This window comes from Corticium candelabrum, chromosome 6 (genome assembly GCF_963422355.1).
Source record: "Corticium candelabrum chromosome 6, ooCorCand1.1, whole genome shotgun sequence".
Classification (NCBI taxonomy): domain Eukaryota; kingdom Metazoa; phylum Porifera; class Homoscleromorpha; order Homosclerophorida; family Plakinidae; genus Corticium; species Corticium candelabrum.
Window position 1 is genome coordinate 3971062 of NC_085090.1, and position 18559 is coordinate 3989620.

Consider the following 18559-nt stretch of genomic DNA (forward strand, 5'->3'; position numbering starts at 1 on the left):
CATTCATTAGGGAGATTCTTTAAGACCAGCATTGTTCTCAATTGCAATACACCCGATTCTCGTGAACGTAAAGGAAAACCCTAAAATACTAGTTCTAGCTTACTCCGATGATGTGTCTCTTTCGGCTCCACCAACTAAAGATCTTTTTGTCATTGAAAATCTCAAAGCAACATTTATCACAATACGCCTTGATATAGCTGACCACAAATGTGAGATCTCACACAGCCCTACACCACTTTCTAGTCAGATAAGTTCTCAGAGCACTATTTCTACCAACTATTGTGGTTCAGCAATTCTAGGCATCCCAATTGAAAAGGCTCAGTTTATAAAACACCACTGTGTTATGTCAGCAACATCAGGAGACAACCTCTGCAAGCAGATGACTGAGCTGCAGGATATTCAGAGTGCCATGCTATTACTAACATTCTGTCACATTCTCCGAATTAATCACTTAGCTCGCTCAGTGATCCCAGATCTTCTCAAGTCAGCAGCTGATCTTCACGATTTCAATCGAGGTCAACAATTAACACATTACTTGGTTGCAACTTAACAGATGACACTGCATGACACCAAGCAACTCAACCAATAAAATGGTTGTTTTGGTATTTCGATGCTTTAATCAGTTACGTCATTAGCCTTCATGACTTCGTGGGCTCATTTTTTGAATGAATTGCCCATTCGTTTTACAGATGTAAAACACGAAATAGACAAAGTTGCAATGTCAACACCCTCCTTCAGCAGCCTAAGTCAGACACTAACTTTAATTGTAATACCATCCTAGCCCTTATTGAAGATGTTGTCTGAGACAAAGAGGCTACAACAAAAGTTCTCAAAAGAAAATGCTAAAATGAAAGCTACTTTCTTAAATGGAGAAAGCAAATTCACTTCAAGATGGCAATAGACTTTGCTTTCTGCAAAGAAAATGATTCAAGCCTTGGTTGTTTGCTATTCCAACTTCATGGAAGCTCGCACTTAAACCCTCAGAATTTCGGTTGGCGGATTAGCTCAGACTTGGACTTCACTTGATTTGTGAGGTACTATTCAGACGTGTGACTGTGGACGAGAAAACTGGTAACTCAAGCGGATATCATTAGATTACATGCAAAACAGGGAGTGGTGCTATCTAACCACATGCCTTGATAATGTCTGTGTGGTCAGTGTCTAAACGACCTCAAAATTCAACACACACAAGAGAGATAAAAATTGATATGCTACATCTGACAGTCGCCCAGACATAGTTGTTTTGATACTGGTATTGGTTCCAACGAAGAGTTAGATATAGCACTTGCTCATTCTTGGAGTTTAAACATATTTCCAACGTCAGCCAATCTGGAGGGAGAAGCCGCTGTCAGAAGGAAAGACAGACAGTTGGCTCGGTATGAGAAACAAAAATATCCTGGAGGGTTGTCTGTGAGAGTGGTTCCACTAGTCTTGGAACATTTTGGAAGATGGAGTAAGAAATCAGAGACCTATTTAGATGACTTGTCAAACGATCAAAAGATAACTTTGGAAAATCAAACAGGGCAAAGTTTAAAGACTATTGCCGTCAAATAATTGCCATTCAATTCCAACGTTGCAATGTCAATATACTCCTGATGAAATCAGTAATGCCTTGTTGGGACAGGCCAAGTGCCAAGACTCGCAGATGTTCTATACAAAATGGATTACCTGATCCCTTTTAACCAATTAGTACATAAATATATATTGTATTTAGCTGTTAGTTGTTTTCTCTTGCTTTCATTATTGACATAGGATAAGCGTAGTTAGCCATTTGCTATTGTATCTGTATCTTCATTCATATACAAAAAATATATGTATTGACAGACAGACAGACAGACAGACAGCTTATATATATACATATAAAGGAGAGGTGTCTGTCAGTCTGTCTGTCTGTTTGTGTGTCCGTCCGTAGGAGCGTTTCTCAAAAAGTGCGAGTCGGATCTCGGCCGAGTTTGGCTCGCGCACGCCGAATTCATTCGGGTCGAAAGTGAGACTGTGGTCGTCTTCCTGACTTCTCCCACAACGATGCCATTTCCCGCCGATCTTACTTGCTTCCGCTCGCGCGCTAATATCTCCGGAACGGCGCATGGTATCTGCGCCGAATTTACACTGACCGTTCCCGACGTCGATCTAAACGCAGACCAAGAGGAAGACGGCGCCGGCGTCCATGAAGTTCCGGGTGCTGAAACTGTTGCGGTCCTAGCAGTATGGCGACTTGCTTCACTGGTTACACCTACAACTGGCTGCAGCTGTAGGCGACGAATGTGCGAAAACGACGAGGCATCGAACACATTCGACTCTTTCACCAAGAGCGGGTCGCCGTAGAGTTGATAGAGATGACCAGCCGAGAGTCCGTTGAATCGACCTCCGGTATGAGAAAATATTGCCGTCTCGTTGCCATCCTCTCTTTTCAGGTAAATGACTTCTACCTACACAGTGATACGCAACACTGAATTTTGTCGATCACCTTAATTAATTAGTTAACATTGTATGATTGTTTTAACATCTAAAGTTGTTCGCGCCGTGTACAACTTGACTTGCCTTGAAAACTCGAGACAGTCGCAAACTGCTCACGTCCGACAATTTCATTGGCAGCTCTTGCGTCCCTCGAAAAATGGTCACCATGTCAAATGGTCCACCAAACCGTCGTTGCCTGTCCATCGTCTCGACACGCAGACTGAAATGATTTTACTAACGATTGACGACTACTGACCGATACGACCTCCTTTAATAGAGCCGAGGCGGTGTGACCACGCCTAGAGAACGCTTCACAACATTAGTCAAAAACAATATGGGGAGATGCAAGTTGTGGCGACCTAACGTAGACGACGCTTACAAAACAACTGTAGTGGAGGCTGCGAAAGTCTACCCAAGAATGTCTTGCGGTGTGAGAAAGCAGTCGACCCGTCCAATTACCAATGAGCGGTGGTTCGGACTCTTCTAGAGCTGCAATGCGATTTGTTTTGACGTTTATTGTTAGCCACTCATGAGGTTAGCTAACTCTTCTCACAAACAACGAGACTAGAGGCTTCGAAGCAAATCGTTTAGCACTAGGTGGGGTGTGAGAACATACGGCCACGCCTTTCCCTCTTCTCGCAAACAGCTACCTACGCACACTAGCTACTATAGTGTATCGATAAATAAACTCTCTGAACATCAAAAGCTATAGGCTTTCCAAATGTACAAAAGCAATTTGCTAACCGTAGACATCATCACCCTTGCTAGATCTCACTGATGATCATTGAGGAAATTCCTCCGGAAGACACGCCGTCAACTTGAACAACCAGTTAGTATTGCAGTCGCTGTAATGGACGAGGCAGACATCAGACGAATGGTAGAAGAAGGCATTTCGCATTCAGAAATAAGCTATAGACTGAGGCGAAGACATCCTGGAGTTAGAGAACTTTCTGAGAGATCGGTGAGAATATTATGCTTTGAACACGACATCCACTCTAACTCGGATGTGTCGAATCGTGAGTTAAGGCAAATCGTTGAAGCCGGTGTTAGAGAGGTAAATCGTAAATATGTATATACTCTAAATATCTATATACATGTGATTACAACGTTGCTGAAATAAGGTTGGGCCAGCATACGGGAGGAAGATGATGAAGGGCTACTTGCAAACTAGAGGCTTTCGTGTATGGGAAAAAAGAGTTGGATGGGCTCTTGGACAAGTTGCTCCTGGATATCACAGAAGGAGGCAAGCTCTTGCGCATCGACGAGTAAATCCCATACCCTATTACGCTCAATACTGTGGTCACAAAATGCACATAGACCAGAATAAAAAGCTTTTGATGTATGGAGTTACACATGTCCTCGCCATTGACGGCTATAGTGGATTCATTCTTGGCATCATTACAATGCCTATCAAAAACAACATTTTGATTTACAGGCACTTATTCCGACCTATCTTGATACAATTTGGTCTGTGGGATCAAATACGAGTTGACCATGGGAAAGAGTTCATTTTGTCTCTATACGTGCAAGAACGCTTAGCAAATTTAAGGCGAAACCAAAGAAGAGCTCCCCATGTTCAGTCAATGTCTAGGGAGGTATAGACACCAACATAAATGACACACAATGATTAAGATGTGATTGTAATATACTTAATTCTTTAATTACCTAGAATCATCCAGCAGAAAGAATATGGGTAGAAGTCAACCAAAGGGTTAATTATCCTGTTAAGGAATGCCTTAATGATCTGGTGGAAACCGACCAACTAGACTTGAACGATGACATTGTCAAGTTTTGTATCTTGTGGCTGGCTATGAGAGTGTGCCAGGCTGGAATAGAACTATTTGTTCTAGCGTAGAACAACCATCCTATTCCAGGTATAGGATAAAGTCTGCATATTACTGTCAATTAGCAACACACTTTGTGTAACTTTGTATATAGGAAAAGGAACTCCTAATCACAGAGTTCAAAATCACCAGGCTGTTAGACCTCCAGCAGGAACAATTCCAACTGTAGACTACGCAGTGCAGTTATTCGAAGGAGAGGGAGGAATTTTGAGAAGGCCAACAGAATATGGCAATGACCTGATTGCGGACAACGCCATCCACTTGGCCAGAAGTCAATATTTTACATTAAACCACGGAACCTACAATGATCTCTACTCAGCAACAGTAAACGGCTATCATACTCCATTTCATGACGCTTGGCGCTATTTCTATCATTTGACAATTACTTTGTAATAGTTGCATAATGAAAAATAGCCATTGGAGTACCGCTTCAATAGAGAACCTAAAAAATAGCGACTGCAATACTAACTGGTTGTGCAAGTTGAGGACGTGTCTTCCGGGGGAATTTCCTCAATGATCATGAGTGAGATCTAGCAAGGGTGATGATGTCTACGGTTAGCAAATTGCTTTTGTACATTTGGAAAGCCTATAGCTTTTGATGTTCAGAGAGTTTATTTATCGATACACTATAGTAGCTAGTGTGCGTAGGCAGCTGTTTGCGAGAAGAGGGAAAGGCGTGGCCGTATGTTCTCACACCCCACCTAGTGCTAACCGATTTGCAAATTTGGATATCCTTTTCAAGATCGACGGCGAAGTAGAAGACGCGCTAACTCATCTCGGCCGCCTGGAGTCCAGCTTCGAACGAGTACACGAGCGACTCGAGAACATCGAAGACCAGATGGAGCAAGTGACTCGCCATCCGTTGCCATCGAAACGACGCACTAAATCGAAAGCAGCGACAATAGCAGCAAGAATGATGCGTTGCAAGATTTGCCACCTTCTCAGCAGAAGTCCGATAGCAGTGTCTATTTGCTGCCGACAATGGCTCGGCTGCGAACGTTGCACTTCTCAATGCGGGCGTTGCCCACTCTGCAACGCTACGTGGTCAGACGACAAACGTCCGCTGTCTCTTCGCGGTTTCGACGACATGAAAGAGCTCAAAAAAGAAATGCGAAATGAACTTGGGAGCGACGTAGCTCACGACGACAGCTCGTCGGACACGGAACTGCCATTCATGTTACCATCTGCCACAACCCAAGGTGTAGGTGCCTCCTCGTCACACAGCTTGACTGCAGATGTGAACGTACGCGCCGAAAATGACAGCCACGAGATTATTGAGTGACACACTGACGTAGTCTACTTAATTAATAACTAGCTCTAGCTGTAACCCGCGCTGTTCTACGTTAGCTAGTTGAGTTAGTTCAATTAATTGAGTTGAGCAATAGAGTTCAGTTGAGTTGACTTCAACTAGAGTTCGGAAGGCGTTGACGATGGACGTGCATGTCTGTTTACTTGGTGAGTTGTGCGACGTCATGCAAATGAGAAATGTGACCTGCTATAGATTACCACGCCCACCCTTTGTATACGGTACCGGTACCGTGTACTACATCTAGAGTGTGCCCGTGAAAGCGCGCAGTCTACTACTTAATGAATTGTAGTAGGTTGACGGTTTCGATGTTTTAATTGTGTCTCCATTTTTCCTAGCAACAAACGTCGTTCCGTATATTTCGTCACCACAGTTGCCAACTCGGCGATCCGCTAGCTAGTGGGGAGCCTATCTAGTTATAACATAGCATTTTCCTCCAACCGATTCATCTACAATAATGGTAGCGTGTTGTGTACAATGCACGTACAGTACGTGTACCTACACAGCTAGGGACCGAGGTATTCGCTGGCACAACGTTGTGTGTCAGAGCGAAGTTGTCAAGAGTTGCCAACGTGGTTTGGCACGTGATGGAAAGCAAAGTAAAAACAAACACCTGCTAGTGTGTTGGAAACGTGATCTCCTGAGACACGCGTGCGAATGGAAGCCCTATACTGAGACCCCCGCTGAGACCCCTGCTGTGTCTAGCGTCTTGGGTCATTTCAATTTCTATTTTCTAATTTCTATTCACGTTAGAAATAGAAAAGCGAACAGCGCGTTCAAGTTTCTAGTTTTGAGCACATAGGTGCCTAAAAATCAAACTTTAAAAATAAATCTAAAGATCACAAAAATCAAACATCAAAAGATGAAAACCATTTTACAAAAAATATGGAAAATTAAAAATTAAAAATTAAAAATTTAAAAATTAAAAATTTAAATGTAATAAACACAACAATTTTAAATAAGAATAGAAGTAAAAATTAAAAATTAAAAATTAAAAAATTAACTGAAAATTAAAAATTGAAAAATTAAGACATGAAAATTGAAATGTAGAAAATTAAATGGCCGAACCATCCACTGACCGTTCCATACAGACAGCCACGGAAATCATAAAACGAACCTGACGTCATTCACATTTCCCTACAATCCCTCATAATAGCTATAGAGTCCCCTCTAGTAAAGCCTCAACTATCTGCTCGTGTTTAAAAACAGTTTATCGTTTCTGTAGTCTTACCTGAAGAGATGGACTCCTACTGTACGTTTACAGATCAGCTCTTGCCTGTACTTTCCAAATCACACGGCTTCTGTAACAAGCATAGCTAACGCTAATCAAAATTGCGAACTAATTCTTGATCTCTCACTCGTTAGAGTATCCGACCACCGGTAAACGCACGAACGGTGACAGTAGACTAGTCTGAGCTTTTCCGTATCCGGTAGCTAAAAACACCCGGATAATGTGTCTAGTTACGGTTGCGACTAGACAATAATACAGATAATAATTTTCTTGCGTACGATAGGCAAGCTATAAGATTTTTCAGATGCCTAAGTTGTAATATTAACTGGTTTCCACTTAGCTATTGAAATTAAAACACAAAGAAAGACAGCAAATCGCCTGTTTGTGTGGGTATAAAGGCGACTCTTCAGTCTGATCGTTACCAAAGTTGTTTCATACATTCACCGCATGTAATAATTAAAACTAACTACGTCAAGAAAAAAAACACCATCCACAAAATCTAGAGTAAAAATTGAAACGTATCGAGGCAATTGACAAACGCCGTCATGTGACCGATAGCTTTAAAGATTTTGGTGAGAAAAGGTGAATCTACGCAAAATCTTTAACATAAATTTTTTGCATCATTACTTTCGAAAGTGCTAGAAACAGAAGTTGACTGGTTGACTAGTAATTAAGACTATGAAACCATCGATCGCAAGACACACCCATTTTGAATTTTGAACTCTCAATGTTTGAAATTGTTTCCGATTCAAACACAGAATGCAACTCCAAAATAAGAACAAATGATTATCATAACCAACGATTAAATATTTTAATTAAAGTTGCATTTGAAATAGATAATGGATCGCTACATATTACGTGGGAGCGGAGGAGAGTTTGAACAAGAAGAGTGTCTATAACTCAAGTATTTCCAAATTTTACGAGATTTTAACATTGATTGTAGGAATACTAGAAAAAGTATACACTTTGGTAAGAACATAAAAACTAATCATCAAACTGTTTTTATTAAATTGAAGCTCCAAAATGATCCCATTTCTATCTAGAAATTCTTGTTTTTCTTTACAGCATGCTTAGCACAGAATTTGAATTTTTTTATAAAATATAAAATTTATTGAAATTAATTTTACAATTTTTACGAATGCTCTATTTTTATACATGCTGTACTGAAACACAATTGGTCAAAAAATGTTTCACAACGGATTTAACAAGTTTACGACCAAAATTGAATGTCAAAAATTTGGATAAAAAAAGTGTTGCAACATAAAAATTTAAAGCAAATTGTAAATTAAGTAAATTTTAGAGTATGGGTCCTTCATCATGTTCATTGTAATGAATATCATTTACAAAACAAAGAGATTAAGATAAAAATGTGTTAAAATAAACTTTATTTATATATACGGAATAAATTTGTACTATAAAAATAACAAAAAATTTTGTCTAATGCAAAAATTTAAATAAGAAAAATTAACAGTTAATCATATGAAGTACCAGCAAAACCCTCTATTCGTCCATGCACAATATCTATAAACTGAATATCGTTAAACTCAAATATAACAAAGCAATTAAGGCAATCGTGTCTCATCCATTTGTGTATATGGGAGACTGTTGAGTAGACAAAAATGGTGTGTATGGACACGTAATTAAACCTCGTACTACATTTTCTGATGCTATCGTGTCCAGTTCATAAATCGTGATTTAAATGTTTTGGTTATCATCTATAGTTACCAACATTTACAGACAAACCGAATATTACTTTCTTTTGCAAAATCGTTTTTGAGCATTCGTCTCGCTCCTTTTAACAATTCTGCAAGATGGTCAATCTGAGCATTTCGTGTCCCTTAAACAGTATATAGCTAGTTTAAGTTAACAAGTTAGAGAGAGAACAGTTACTTGTCTAGTGAATATATCTAACGAACCTTTTGTGTAGAACAAAGAATTGCATGTTGTTGGTAATAACTGATGTCGATAAAATATTACAATTATCAAGATCGTAGTACGTACACAATTTGCAAGTATGCATCCTGGCAAACTGAAAATGCATTAATATTCAACTTGTGGCAGAATGGATTTAAGGTTAAACTCGATCGATCCATAATTATTCATGGTTTATTTACAAAGTTTGCTAATTAGTACTAAACTTGACGTAATAAATAATGGTTATCTTAATTATTATTCAGAAATATAGATTAACTAGTTTGCCTACAAAGTCTCATTATTTAAATCTGCTATAGCTCTACAAATTTACTACAAAACATTTCCTTTCAGGTTTAGTCGAAAGTGATCGTATTTACAATGATCAACAAAGTTAGAACCACTTACGTGAAAGCTGTTAAACCCAAGGAGTGGGCTCATACTCTGACCGAGGTTATGGGCGCGTACTGTGCTTTTCCAGCCTCTTTCAGAAGAAGATCAGTGTGAACATACCTCTTCCAACTACTGCAATTTCGCCGCTATGGTCGAAAGAGCTAGCCAACTCTATCAACTCTGCTGTTGGTTACTCTTCTAGAAGAGGCAAGAAGAGCCAATCGAGCGCGCTCTATGTCCCGTAGATCGATCACCTTTCTCACAGCCTTACAACATAAGAACTGAGAAGATAAAACAGGCAATTAAGTGGCATAAACATCGGAAGGAAAACTTTCAATAGACATAACCAACGTCTTAATTTGTCTTGTAGAAACGCGATGTAAGAGACTGACCGAGATATGATCCCGGATGTAAGAGTATTTGTTTGTCAGATTTCACGTTCTGCCGTAGCAGAAGTACTATGAGTACTAACATTACACCGTAGGTCTATTAGCCAATGGCAATGACTATTACATAAGGCAAAAAGAACGCCTCCGATCTGCGAGCGTACACACACAGTTGACAAGACAAAAGCAACAGTTTGGCGAAAGGAAGCCATATAATGAGCATATCGAAGAAGATAACTCGCATCTCAATAGTAGATGCAGAAAGGAGATGGCAGGCACTGACCTTGATATGATAGTCTGTGACAGAGTATTGGTGCGATTAGTTTTCAAGTTCTACAACAGCAACGTTACGACGGATGATGATGTGACCCGCTCTACGAAGTTGCTATCCAGTAGGACTATGACGGTAGCGTAGCAGCTAGGTCTGGCTGCAGCTATTTAGCAGCAACCGAGTGACCGAGATTAGAAAATAACCGAGACTATGATCCAATACTCTATAACACGTTAGACAAAAGACGTCATTAGTTTCGCGTATCCAAAACATTTTTGTCTATATGTTTATGTGCAAAGCAATAACAGTATATGGAAGTTTGGATAAGCGCAGGTAATATAATTAGTGGTCGACCAAAAGTAATACTGCAGAAAAGTAGGAGGCTTTTTATTACTAAAGGAAACCGCTGTGTTACTCTGTTCCATTTGTACATATCGCCAAACCGTCAATTCATATGTCTTGCAGAGAAAGTCGCTGCAGCGCGCTAATTCTAAAAAGTATAGTAATTAACGTTTTGTATTGGACTGGAGGTCGCTATATCGCGAAGGCAAAAACCAGGCAATGCAAACCGGCGAATGGGAGCCTGCATAATACTTGCTATCTGGAGCTATTTAGTCCGGTGGACCTTACACTTGCAAGTGTTTGGATAGCAGTTGTTCTAACTAAATATCTCATACAATTAATTGACTGAATACACTAAGAAACGCCTTTGTGCACTAAATGCAAATTCATTTTTAGTTACATGGACATGTGTCTCTCAAAATCGATTTTGTGGTTTTCCAAATTATGGGATGATTAAAGCGCATTTCCAAAAGTTAAGCATTTAGTTAATATATCCAGGCGTACCAACGCTGTAGATAAATAGCTCCAGTCTCGTCTAGCCAGACAATCTTCACCTACTTCTTTCGAGACAGAAATATGAGAAATATTAAATCGTGATGCTTTCGACGTACTTCCAACTTTTGCTTGTACTTACCACAAAATTTCTGTACCGTTGTTTTTGGAACAGGATGTCCCATCACTTTTGTGTAATAGCACGATGCCCGTGTTGGTCTATGTTGTCCTGCACACCTTCCCATGTCAGTTCGCTCCTTGCTGGAGTAACAGTGATAATGATTCTCACTATGGCTCTGTCATTCTTCATTCTCTCGTTCTTCCGTTGCTTCCACTTATCCGTAGGCAACTGTTTTGTCGCTGGAGGATAGACTGCCGGGAGCAGCAACCGGTGGCACAAACACTTCCCTGCCCTGTTGAGATTTACTCTTGAAATAGTTATTGGTTTCTTCAGAGGACAACTTTCTTAAACGACAGAGTCATGAGATAGGCGCAGTTCTGCAAAATCAACAATGTACTATTAAGGTGCTAACTAGCAAAGAGAAAAGAAGACATGACTTCTTGAGTTGTATAATGTACTTTATGTTTCGTATAATTTGTGGGACAAAATTGCCTTGCAATTTCTTCCTAAGAAAGGAATCAGTCACAAATCATTTGAGAGGGAGGGGACTATTGAATAACGAATAGACGGGCGTATTGAATTGAGACCGGCACTTTACGAATAAGCAAGAGACTGAAATAACATAAAGTCAAGTCTAGAAGACAGTTAAGAAGCGTTAGAGTCAGAGACGGAAAGAAGAGACAGGAAGCCGTGATAACTCTGTCTAATGCCGTGTAATTAGTTGTGTATATTAATTAATAATACAATGTACCGAAGCACTTAGGTCTTGAGTTAACCTCAAATGTAACTAGTACCTAAAGTCCGTGTCAGCGAAATCTCAAAAATGACCACTGTTTATCCCGTGTCATAATGTGACACAAAGTGTTTCTAATTATTAAAGTATCGGAGTTGCCGTTCTATTAATTATTGTTGAGAAACAGAAGAGTTATTAAATATTTAATCATCTCATGTAGTATTCCTGCTATTCCTTTAATGAATATTAACTAATGCTCGCAAACATCGTATTGCCAAATGTATCAAAACAGCGGTTACTGTAGTATTCAACTACACCTAGTGGTAACTACGTGAGGAGGTTCAGCACATACGGAGGAATATGCTCACACGCGACTCCCTTCCAATACGACTACGACAGTGAATACAAACAGCAATAATTACTTAAACAATGACAATAGACTAGTTGCGCAAAATCGTACGGTGAGCATAAAATGATAAGAATTTATCTAATAAATCTTAACTAGCGTCCGTGTCCTTAAAGTCTCGGCAAAGGACGCTGTTTATCATCCTAATGCTTATCTATACTTTTGCCAAAGCCATTGTTGGGCGCACCATTGAGCATGCGCACGGGTCTTTCTTGTAAGCTGCTTCGCAGTCGAAACGCCTCTTTCTGCAGGAACACGCTTTACACGGCAATGATGATTTATATACTACCCTTTCGTAATTTACGGGAAGTTTTACTGTCTCTGGATTTCAAAGCGCATGCCTCAAATTTTGAGCTAGCACGTGATTACGGATACATGAAAATTTATTAATAACACCCCATCATGCGATAGTTCTATGACATAAGACACATATGACGTCGCTTCAAATAGCGCACGTTGTCGTTTGGTAGCGATTTCGAATGAATTCCAACGCTCATGTTAGTCACGCTCTCTGCCATCTTTTTTGCTCGCGAATTCGCCAATTACTACTTTCTGATTCGTCTTATATTCTTTGTATTGCAGTCCATCCTCCACCGTCGTTCTTCATGTCACAACAGACCTTGAGTGGATCGTGTTCATCACGTCGGTCTATTTCATAAACACCACAGTTAGAACTAAGATGTAATACAGTATTTAGTTTGAGTTGTGATTGCTGTTCTATATGATGTCCTTACTGTGGCGTTAACAGATCAGATGCAAAGCAAATTAGGAAGTAACGAAGAATATGGTAACTAATTATATAGAACAGTAACTTCAATACGGCCTCTTGTTTGTCTCGTAATTGATCTGGTTAGCTTTTGAAAGACAACAATCTTATAACGTTATCGCTTTCTTCAAGTAAAAATTGTTTCTAGCACAACTCAATCTAATTATTCCAAACTCAAATGTCTGTTCTTATCTACGCAACCGACTGGTGGTTACCATGAGCGGATTTTTCAATCTTCATCTTTGCCGCTGCAGCAGCTTCTTGCAATCGTCAAGTGACACAAAAAGATATTTGTGAGAATATAGTTTCATGCAGGTACAATGTATACTCGCTGTTTTGACTTCCTGATATCGAAGAGGGGAGTCGAAGAGTTAGATCTACGTGAAAAGTAAGAAACCGTCAGTATGTCTCGGTCAAGCGATTAGAAATGGACGGTTTCCTGAGTAGGTTGCATTGTGTAATTTTTAGTCTACTGTTGGTCTAGAGCTATATTGTTACCAATGTGTCTAGCTATATACATCGATTTAGTACTTCAAACACGGTATCTAATGCAATGTGACGACGCTAAATTTTTACAGTTAGTTTGCAGTTAACAAGACAGTATTTCTACTTGTTTCTACACTCTTGATATATGCTTCTGGAAGATGTAGTAACATGAATTGGTATGCATCAATTCACTGGAGAACAAACTATCTAACCAATAACGATCTATCGCTAACGTAAACAGGCTTCGTGGATCTTATCATTTACCAGTGTTGCTATATTTAGTGCATATTTCTCACTAAAGCAACAAATTGGAAAAGTTTGAAAACAGTTATCTTCGATAAGATGCAATTTCCAATACTATCTAGACATTACTATAGTTCGTGTACACCATACAAATCAATTCCATTAATTTTAAAAAGAACACAAGCAAATGGAAACACACAATCAGCAAGTACTAGCATTTTCAATCAGCTCTCTAATGTCTTGTTTTAGACATTCGCCTAGAAAAATAAAAACAAAGAGTGATCGTTTAATGAAGACTGAATGTATTCTTGTTTCTCACCTTTCCTGATCTTTCTGTGACCAACTGAATGAATCGTCTTTCGTATCTCAATACATTTCGCTGCACGTAGTCTGGCTTGGTATTCTTCTTTCTTGGCAAGAAATAACGTAGCAAGGTAAAAGTAATCTGCACACATACAATCAGATCGACACAGAAAACAAACGACGAAAAGGGATCAACGCACAATCTGCTGTCTAATGACTAGTAGGTAGCTTGTCTTGCAAAAACGACAAGGCAGTTTGCAAGTGAGTCATAGACTCTTCTAGTCTTGCGGTCTTGATTTCATACGAACCTAATCGCATCATACCTACACACACCGACATTGCAAGCAGACATTTGATACATACAATAAAAAGTTTGAGAATATATCATCTTGCGAAAGCAATAAAGGTACGATTTGGAAAGATGCGCTTTCATTCCATTTCTATGCTTCCAGACACAGCTTTATGGATTCTTTCCAACATTCTTTCTCATCATAGTCGACAGACAAGAAATACAAATCTAGATTATAAATACAATTAGCTACAATAAAACGGGTTTAACATATAAACCAAATTTTAACGAACTTATCGCAACGTCATCGACTCGATCAGGCAAACAGCTTTGTTATAGATGAAATTGCCGAGCTTTCTCATGCCAAGATATGGCTTCATCGTAGTTTCCTTGTGATCGAAAGCAGTTTCCCACTACTTTCATATCTATAACATCGGAGGATGCAGGGAATAGTTGGCTACAAAAGGCTTTACAGAAGACTTTGTTGTCGAAAACTTTATTTAATGATTGCGAGAAAATAATTATTATCCAAGTAATGCATTTTACAGTTCATCAAGTGTACCGTCCATAAAGTCATAAAGTAGATTGTGTATACGATTAAAAAATCGTACTCGCACACACGGACTTGTGTTGACCTCAAGAATTTTTTAGTTGTGGTAATGGCACGTAATATGACGCAGTACCATGACAACTAAACAATAGAAATCGCTAGTTAGCTCTTTCTATAGTGCTGTGTAACAGAAGCATGAAACTACTGCAAACCTAAAGCTGTTTAATTGGATGTGGGTTGACGAATATATGCGAACATTGTTATCTTTCATATTACAATGCACATAATTGGTGCTCACTGTGATCTCACTACGCCTGATTTTCCAGAAGATGCAGTGAAAGCATACGCGTAACATACGTGATCTCACCATATACATTTTGTCTCACGCTTATACTAGACTAAAAACGCTGTCTAACTTCATCTGTTACTGTAACGTTCAATTCAGCCTATAGAAAGACACATATGTTAGTTGTGTTGTCAGTGCAAAAAGGAACGTCAAGAACGTAGCAGTTGGGAAATGTTTGACTTGGTGCAGTTGATTGAATTTCGAATAAATGCGCATATATGCTAACGTAAGCGTAGTAGTTAAATAGAAATAAACATTACAAATATCAACTATCTAAACCTTAATTTAACAGTTTGCAATACACAGAAAAATGAAAATCACTGTACGATATGCAAAAAGATAACGCAAGCAAAATAATACATGATTAGAAAGCATATTGACTGTCAAGCTTATGGCCACAACGACTAACACAATGAGTTGTGTCCTTATGCATGTTATCAACATATCTTGCCCGAAAATCTAACTTATAATAGTATAGCAAGAGAACGTTGTACTTACTCAATACGGCAAAGTAGGATGTGATGACGGTAACGGCACTGTAGTTATCTCATACGACTTGATTGTGAGTTACAATACTTCCTCTTTTCTGTCAGAAGGTCGTACGTCTTTGATACGTAACTGAAAGCTAAACATATTCGATGATAATAAAATTACGTATTTCTATCATTGATTACTTATTATTTCATACCAGATGCCAATTTGGGATGAAAGGGGAGTAGCAAGACCGTCTGATAGTAACTGCCTCCTCTAGTAAATTTAAACTATTTTCAAGATTTCCTCTTACTTTGAAGCATTTACCAAGACTGATAAGAGCTGAAATGTAAAACATAAAGTTTTCAACTTTAGGCTTTACCTGCAGGTTTGTTACTTAAAAATGACCATCAACGAATGTCCTCCAACATTTGGCAAAATGTCTTAGAAAACACGCTACATTTTTTAGTATTGTGGCCTAACCTACCTTGCAAATCTATTTCTCTTTTTCAAGGTCTCAAACACATTTATAAAAGGATATCTGCAATGTCTACTATAAGAGATACTGATTTATCAAAAATGAACTCCTACTTACCTGTAATGTTGAACATGTTATGAGATTTTTATTCATGCCCCTCAACAGTGTGGTTTATCTAGTTAACAGGAGGACCTTCGCATAAATTTTATAGTGTTAACTATCATGTGAGTACAATTGCTTTTCAATGTTCGTTCTCTCTAACTCATTACGAGCATGGTATTTAACCTTGTATGTTGATCTCTCTTTGACCACATTGCTTATTCTTTCAATTATACCTTTTGAATTTGTAAAAGTCAATAGTTTACTAAACTTTGTGTTCAATGTGTTCTTGTAACTACTATTTGTTACTAATCTGATGCTTTCATAGGCGATGTTTCCATAAACGTACAGTCCGTGTCAAAAATCTTGACACATTTACGCTTAAAGACGTGGCGATAGGTAACGTGAGCAGAAACGCATCCGTATTCGAGTTAGTACGTTTTCTAGCTAGAAGAGAAGTATTGTGCATGCTCGTAGGTTTGTTAAAATTTTGGAAACACTTAAGTGCGCATCAGTAGCTTGTGTTATCTTTTCATTTTTTGATAGCATTACTCCGCTATCTACTTAAAGGCGCATTCGGCTCGACACGCGTTCGACGTATGGCGACAGATTACAAGTCGTGAGCAACTGCCCCTTTGCCTGCATTGCGTCTTCGAGTTTGTTACCGTTTTTAGGCCTACGAAGGTCAACACGCCGTTTAATGATCGCACAGAGGTTTACTATTGACGCAAGATCTGGTGAGTTAGCGGGCCAATCGAGAACCGAGAATCGAGAATCGATTGTCTTGCAGCTACCGCCGAGTTTAACAAGTTGAATGCGTACGAACATTGTCAAGTTGAAGACGCCATCCGTCTGGAAAAAGTGTATCAGCCGATTCAAAAAGACACTGTGCCAGAATGTCGACAGTTGTTCCGCGCGATCTTATCTTACCCCTTGCGTGGATTTTGAGGCCATGACGAGAAAGCGGATTGACTGGTTCAACAGCTGCTGGAACCCAAACAAGAACGGTATTGCGGTACAGCTGAAAAGTGGTATCATCTGTGAAAATTGTTTTGCTCCAGTCATCAGCTGCATGGTCAGAGCACCAGTCTACACGTCTCTTTTTTAAGTGGAATTATACTAAGTAAAGTGTACCGATAGCCTGCATCACGAAGTTTTCTTCTGATGGTTGAAGAACTGACGTCAACTCCTTCCTGCGCTGGCAGCTGATAGGCAAGTTTGTTTGCTGGCTTTGTTGTTTCATGTTGTGTCATGTTCATTAGTGCTGTTCGCTGGTTTTCTGCTAGTTTTCTTGGTCTTCCACCGAAAGCAGTGCGTTCTATTCCTTCTCCAGTGTTCAATCTCTTGAGGCTTCGGTACACAGTACAGCGAGAAACAGTTAGAAGTTGTCAGATCTTGGATGCCTTCTTGGTACCGAAGCGATGTAATAACAGAATATCGCGGCGCTGTCTTTCACGACTCATTTTAGCAATGGAAAAGGTTTCTATAGGCGGGTGCGAAGACTATGGAATAGACTTTGTGAATACTTTAGCTGTTTGAGCAAAATTTGGTGCGGGTTTCTTAGTAAATAGCAAAACAAGAAGACTTTCTAGAAATAGTACAAGTAAACTGGAAATGTGTCAATAGTTTGACGCGGACTGTATACGTTGTTTTCAATAATTGTGCCTTACGCCCAGTTCACGTTAAGACGCTGGCACAGATTCACCAAGAATTGCGTCTGACGAGCGTTCATCGCACAACAAGCAATGTGACAGTCGTCTGGCGTTACAAAGTAGCCAAGTGTGTACTCGCAACACACATGGACTACTACGTTTGCTATTTTTGGCGTTGCGACATAGTTTCAAGCTTTTTCTTTCACAGTAGGTCTTTGCAGTCCTTTGAATGCACTTGCCAAAGGCGGAAGAATACTACTCACGCACTCAGTGAAAACTTCCATCAAACCCATGTGAACTACTAGAATATCCCGGATACTTTCAGTTGCTCTGACTGACATTTGATTGACAATGAGCACCTAATTTCATCAGACGCTGGGATACTTCTGGATAGGACGCTCAACTAGAAATTTTTTCTATTCGACCGTCATGGACGCTAGGCGAGCGTCGTGTGCGCGTCACGAACTCTGACATGTACACAGTGAGACGTTAACGCTCGCAGGATGCTCGCGCTAGCTTCGTACTGTGAATAGTGCTTTAGATGACGACCAAGACTATACCACTTCAATTCATGAAAAACTATTTAATTGACGCGAAACTTTTATACACAGTGCACCAAAGTGATCTAGTAGTCGAATGTAAGAGTTTGACTTTGCCATCAAAATAGCTGCTGATGTAGACCTCGATGACAGAGAAATCAAGGAGCGAGTGGCTACAATGCTGGCAACGGCACCAGGTACCCAAAACTTGGATTCACCTCAAACTCAGACTACTGTGCATCACAAGTAATGCAAATAAAGTCTAGCGCTTTGGATAATGAAAAATATTATTTGCAGTATCGCGTCTTCTATACAAACTATCTGTAATACCGGCTGCTAAACACTTCTTCGACCGATTCTAGACAGTATAGCAGCTAATGCTACTGCCACAACAAATTTGTCTCGACTCTCAACTCTGGTGGGCAATGCCAATAAGGTATTGGA

General features: G+C 39.5%; 1 protein-coding gene across 1 annotated transcript; it reads left to right on the forward strand.

Moving 5' to 3' along the window:
* Positions 1-3307: 3307 nt before the first annotated feature.
* Positions 3308-4694, forward strand: LOC134180767 (uncharacterized). The gene is made up of 4 exons (XM_062647953.1): positions 3308-3511; positions 3579-4052; positions 4127-4308; positions 4367-4694. The coding sequence occupies exons 1-4, from the start codon at positions 3308-3310 to the stop codon at positions 4692-4694; spliced, it is 1188 nt and encodes a 395-aa protein (XP_062503937.1).
* The last annotated feature ends 13865 nt before the right edge of the window (positions 4695-18559 follow it).

Bases quoted from the DNA above. Each gene is read 5' to 3' on its own strand.
- LOC134180767 (XM_062647953.1), top strand. From the start codon at position 3,308: ATGGACGAGGCAGACATCAGACGAATGGTAGAAGAAGGCATTTCGCAT. The intron at 3,512-3,578 runs GTAAATCGTAAA...TGCTGAAATAAG, and splicing joins TTGAAGCCGGTGTTAGAGAG to GTTGGGCCAGCATACGGGAG. The intron at 4,309-4,366 runs GTAGAACAACCA...ACTGTCAATTAG, and splicing joins ATAGAACTATTTGTTCTAGC to CAACACACTTTGTGTAACTT.